This window comes from Drosophila subobscura, chromosome J, assembly GCF_008121235.1.
Source record: "Drosophila subobscura isolate 14011-0131.10 chromosome J, UCBerk_Dsub_1.0, whole genome shotgun sequence".
NCBI classification, from domain to species: domain Eukaryota; kingdom Metazoa; phylum Arthropoda; class Insecta; order Diptera; family Drosophilidae; genus Drosophila; species Drosophila subobscura.
Window position 1 is genome coordinate 6634026 of NC_048532.1, and position 5172 is coordinate 6639197.

Genomic DNA, 5172 nt, shown 5'->3' on the forward strand with positions numbered 1-5172 from the left:
ATATTGATGGCCGGCAATCCTTTGACACGGCTCCATGGCCACCAGAAGCATAACCAGAACCCGTATCCGTGTCCCTCCTCCTGCTTCCCACCTCCATTTGGCGCCTGCAAATTCATTAGCAAATATTTGTGGTCCAAGTGGGCGCAGGAGGCGTTTATTTGAGTTATGGCGAGCTGTGTTGTGGCTTTGGCCTGCCCTGACCGGGCCAATAAATCAACTTGGCCGACACACACTCTGGCACACACGCACAGATAATTGTGGCCATTCAATTTGATTATTCAATTGCAAAATTTCGGACAGCAGCTAAAGCAAATTCCAAGAGGAAATGCACAAAGATGCATTCTGGCCAGGACACAATGGTGGCAGGAATCGGGATGCTGCCTCATCGAAGGATGTGGCCCCAGTTAATGAGGTTTTAAGTGCAAAGTGCTTACATAATTGAAACGCCTTCAGAGGAGCTCCTCCCACTGTTCTCTGATGGCGAAATGGATATTTATGGGGCGTTCCGAAATAAAAACCCCAAAAGTTGTCTCTCTATTAAAAATAAATTATATGCGGAAAAAATTGTGCGAGTATTTGGCTTTGGCCACGTCTTGGGCCATAAATTTCCGCAAAACAAACTGACTTTGCGGCCCCTGTCCGACCCGGCAACAGGTGCACGCGTGTCGGCCACAACTAGGAAGGAAGGAAGTCGTACCCGATGCCGAGACCAGAGGCTGGCCCTCGTCTGCTGTTTAATGCATGAACCCATGGACAGAAGAGAACAGAAAACAATAAATCACAAAAAAATGTTGCTCTTTTGCATTAAAATTTACAACCTACTAAACAAGACAGACGGCAGTGGCCGGGAGTTTGCCCCACTTGACATGTGCACGCGCGCGAGAGCTCTCTAGTCCCCCTCCGATATATGGCATGAATAATTATGCATAAATCAGGCATTCATTTTGCGGATCTAGACCAAAGACCAGGGTCTAGCAGCAGCTTAAAGGAGCCACAGCTGTAATTAAGTTGTGTTACACAAGACCACGTACATGGCAAATCAGCAGGAGCATCAGTTGTCAGGCAATTAGCAGAGCAAGCCAAGGCTGAGGGTCCACGGTCCAAGTCAAAGTCCGAGACTCAGCTGGTCAACGCGCATCTTTGGGCTCCGCCTTATCAATTGAGCAGATATTGAGTTATTAGGCTTTTCGAGTCCGTTTGTGTGTGCGGCCGCGTGCCTCATGAAATGCCACTTAATGTGGCACTAATGCGAATGCCATTGACAGCAGTCAGCCAGCCAGCCAGCAAGCGGCCAATGTTGGAGTGAGTCAGCAGCCGGGCTGAAGGCACTCAGCTGTTAAACGCGACAGCGACAATGATGATGACAGCCATTTTTGTTAGCAGACTCTGCCACAACTTTTCGTGGCCAATTTTGTGGCCAACTGAGTAGATAAACAAATGGCAATGGAAATGGAAGCAGCCGCTGTGCCGTGTCACCGACAATTAGAGGCTTGCATTGAGCCATTTCCCCTTCCGTTCCCCACACACAACTATTGTGTACATCTGTTCAATGTCAGAACAACTTTTGGATTAGCTAATGGGAGGGGTTTGGAGTTGGGGCCAAACCAACTGTCAGCTGTTCTCGTGGCTTCATTTTACCTGTTATAAGGAGCGACCATTCATGGACTTGCAGCACAGTTCGCCAGCAACGACCATGAAGCCAGTTTCGCTACTCAATTTTGTGCTGGGCTTTCTGCTGGCAGCCAAGGTCGAGGCACAGCAGCAGTCCTTGACGCTGCCAACAACAGCAGCGGTAAACAATCAAAGTCTGGGTCTACCCACAGGACCCGAGAATCCCTACTGCAAGGCGCAGCTGTGTCCGCGCGGCAAGCGGCATGTGGCGTGTGAAAAGTACACAACTGTAAGGATCCAACGGCAACACGGAGACTCTAAGCCTAACCCTCTACCTATCCCACACAGCCCTATCACCGATCCTGCCTGGCTGCACAGCCGCAGCTGGTGAATCTCACCGTGCACGCGGACATGATCCTCAAGCAGCACAATGCGCAGCGCCAGCTGGTGGCCAGCGGCAAGAACTCCACGCTGCCACGCGCAGACCGCATGGTCGTGATGCAGTGGAGCGAGGAGCTGGCCACACTGGCCGGCTACAATGCGCGCATGTGCCAGGCGAGGCACGACGAGTGCCGCAACACGCACAACTTCACCCACTCCGGCCAGAACATTATTGTGTTCAACATGACGCATCACGTCGAGGATGAGCTGCTCGAGCGGCTGTATCCGGAGCTGCTGGCCATCGGAGTGCGCACTTGGTGGTCGGAGCACGCCAACATGACCGCAGCGGATATGGAGCTCTATCCGTGCGACAAGAAGCGCCAGCAGTAAGTGCACCTCCATTTGACCTTTCCATCTGCCTGCCTGCCTGCTGCATTCCTATACTGCATTTCGTTGCGATATTTCCGACAGACTCCACCGACACTTTGCGGTCATGGCCATGGGGGGCAACTCGCATGTGGGCTGCGCGGGCATCCGGTATGTGACCAAGGGCCTGACCTACTTCAAGCTGACCTGCAACTACGCCAAGGAGCCGGTGTGCGGCCAGCCGATCTATCGCATCCGCACCGAGGGCTGCCTCACCGGTCGCAACAAGCAATATCCAGCTCTGTGCTCCCCCAATGAAGTCTTTGCTTAAAACCGTCACTCATATGCCATGTGACATGTGGCAAACCCCCATGTTTATCTGACAAAAATATTCGTTAATCCCACAGCCAATAAATAAACACACACACAGAGAGAGAGAGAGAGAGAGAGAGACTCTGCTTTTGTGTCCCATTGCCAGTTATGGCACGGGACTCTCCATCAAAATGGAATTTCTGCCAATTTCCTGTGCACAGTCACAGTGCCCCGTTGCCCCCGAGGCATCCACCAATGGCGGCACAGGAAGCGTTGATGGCGGAGCAATTACCTGCACAAAAGGCGGGGGGGACCAGCCATCGCACACAAAGAACTGCGGCGCACCACCCGAGGGGCAGCCCGCTTTCCTCTTTCAATATTTATCCGCGACACAACGGAGGATCCTGCTCCGCTGCCAATAGCAGAAATTATGCAACGCATTGCATCGAGTAAACCTCCCCGTTCATTAGTGGATCTCCGTTTCCGCAGTTCGCCAAATTGGCAGGGAGTGGGGAGTGTAAACGAGAGAGTTGATTAGGGACTGCCACCAGCTCGGGTCTAAGCTCATTTAATTTAATTTTATTTCTCCATAAAGTTTATGGCTTGTTTCGGATTGCTACGAGTATTTAATGCCCCATCGAGTGTCGTTTGGGTCATTAACCGAGAGGGAGAGAGCAGTTCCCATGCAGTGACGGGGTGGGGCTGAATGGGATGCTGTTGCTGTGCAATAACATAAAAACTAACTATCATTGGTGGGAGCATTCGTTGAGGGGGTTAAGCGGGAATCCAGCAGAGCCCGAACACATGTTTTCTTAACTCGATGAGCTGCGCTCTGTTTGAGTAGCTTCCCACACGGACATCTGATGCGAGATGGTTAATTAAAACGTGTACAAACCCACACCAACCAGCCAACCGAGCAGCCAGCCAGAGAGCTACTCTGAATGATGTTCATTAGCACCCAGCTGTCCGCTCCTCCTCCCCTTCCCGTATTCCTCACGTTCCACTGAAAACCAATCCGATTAGCACTCTCGTATCTGTTGCGTCTGTATTGCATTTCGCTTCCCCAGTCCTTTTGCATTATTTTATGCGACTTCATTTGATTGAAATGCATGAGAGTGCATGGAACGGCGTATCGGGGAAATCGACTTTGGGCTTTGGGCTTTGGGCTTTGGTTTCTCTGGAGCAGCTCGGATTCCATTTAAGCGTCCACCAAGTGGAGTGGTGCCACCTACCACTCTATGTCCTACCTCTCTATCTATATTCTCCTTTGGGAGTCTCACTCCCTCGACCCATTCGCATGTCTGACACCTGGCGAGCAAAAACTAAAAGTCGCCACTTCCGTAGCACATAAATTTGAAGCGCTGCTCGTTTTTAAGGTTTCCTGTAACCCAAAAAATTCAGAGTTAAAAAACATAGCAACAAGCTGGCTAAAATAAAAAATAAAATACTTTCGAGCACATCCAGACGGTGTGTCCCTGGCGCTATGTTTCTGGTTTTACTTTTCTACTTTTATTATTTTTTTTTTTTTTGACTGGTCGGTCGGTCGCTTTCCTCTCGCATTGCATGCCAAATTGTTCATGTAGTTTGCAGTTTTTGTTTTCCCACAATTTGTTTTGCCTTGGTTCACCGTTCAGCGTTCAACTCTGTTCGCTCCTTCCCTTTTCCGTTCTACGCTTTGGCCAGCTTTCCGTTTGTTTTTTTCCTACATTTTTAAGCACTTGAACTTAAAGCCTTTCCCTTTTGGAGCTGAAGAGCTCTGGCAAACAATTTATCAACGCATACATATGGTGGAAGAGAAGAGTAAAGGCAAGGGCATCTAGTGCAAATGTTTGGGCTCCACGGTGAATGCATCATCGACCCCTCTCCACACATAAATATCTATTAAAGCCTTTCAAGTCCACAGATGCAAGTGAAGATTTACGGTTTTTAGCTGGGCAGGAGAGGGAGACGTGGAGCGGGGGGCATGGGCAACCTTCTGATAATGGCGCATTAGCGTGCAAAGCGTTTTCGATGCACTTCTTTCTATGGAGCCATAGGGAAAAGAGACAGTTGCAGTTCTGATTTACTTTTCTTGCAATAAAAATGGGGATATTATGTTCGTGGACTCCATGGCTATGTAGACAGCTTGAGCTTTGCATTTCCAAGTGTAAAGTTCCCGAATGAGTATCCAGTATTCTCGATTTTAGGTATATCAGAATAGTATATCAGAATTGGTTAGAGTTTGAGAAAATTGTTACAATAAAATGTAAATATATAAGTGAAACTCTACTCTATTTTATTTTAATAAATATTCAATTTATAGTCACTAGACTATACTCCTTTATATTTCAATAAATATTAAATATTAATATTATCTCTAGATAATCTCTATTTAATGAGTATCCCTCAGTCGATTTCTTCTAATTACGTTTTGGGATTTTCACTTGGTTTCAGTTCGCTTGTAAGGAAAGTCATTATCATTGTCAGCACGTAAAGCTTCTCTGCTCGCATGCTCGATTTATG

The 5172-nt window shown here is 48.4% G+C and overlaps 1 protein-coding gene across 1 annotated transcript; it reads left to right on the plus strand.

Moving 5' to 3' along the window:
* Window positions 1–1687: 1687 nt before the first annotated feature.
* On the plus strand, window positions 1688–2791 carry LOC117893738 (antigen 5 like allergen Cul n 1-like). The gene is made up of 3 exons (XM_034800467.1): window positions 1688–1900; window positions 1960–2378; window positions 2464–2791. Exons 1-3 carry the CDS (start codon window positions 1694–1696, stop codon window positions 2687–2689), a joined length of 852 nt encoding a protein of 283 aa, XP_034656358.1. The 5' UTR covers window positions 1688–1693; the 3' UTR covers window positions 2690–2791.
* The last annotated feature ends 2381 nt before the right edge of the window (window positions 2792–5172 follow it).

Excerpts from the sequence above, each read along its gene's own strand:
- LOC117893738 (XM_034800467.1), top strand. The coding sequence starts at position 1,694 with ATGAAGCCAGTTTCGCTACTCAATTTTGTGCTGGGCTTTCTGCTGGCA. Across the intron at positions 1,901-1,959 it reads CGTGTGAAAAGTACACAACT|CCCTATCACCGATCCTGCCT; the intron begins GTAAGGATCCAA and ends TATCCCACACAG. Across the intron at positions 2,379-2,463 it reads TGCGACAAGAAGCGCCAGCA|ACTCCACCGACACTTTGCGG; the intron begins GTAAGTGCACCT and ends TATTTCCGACAG.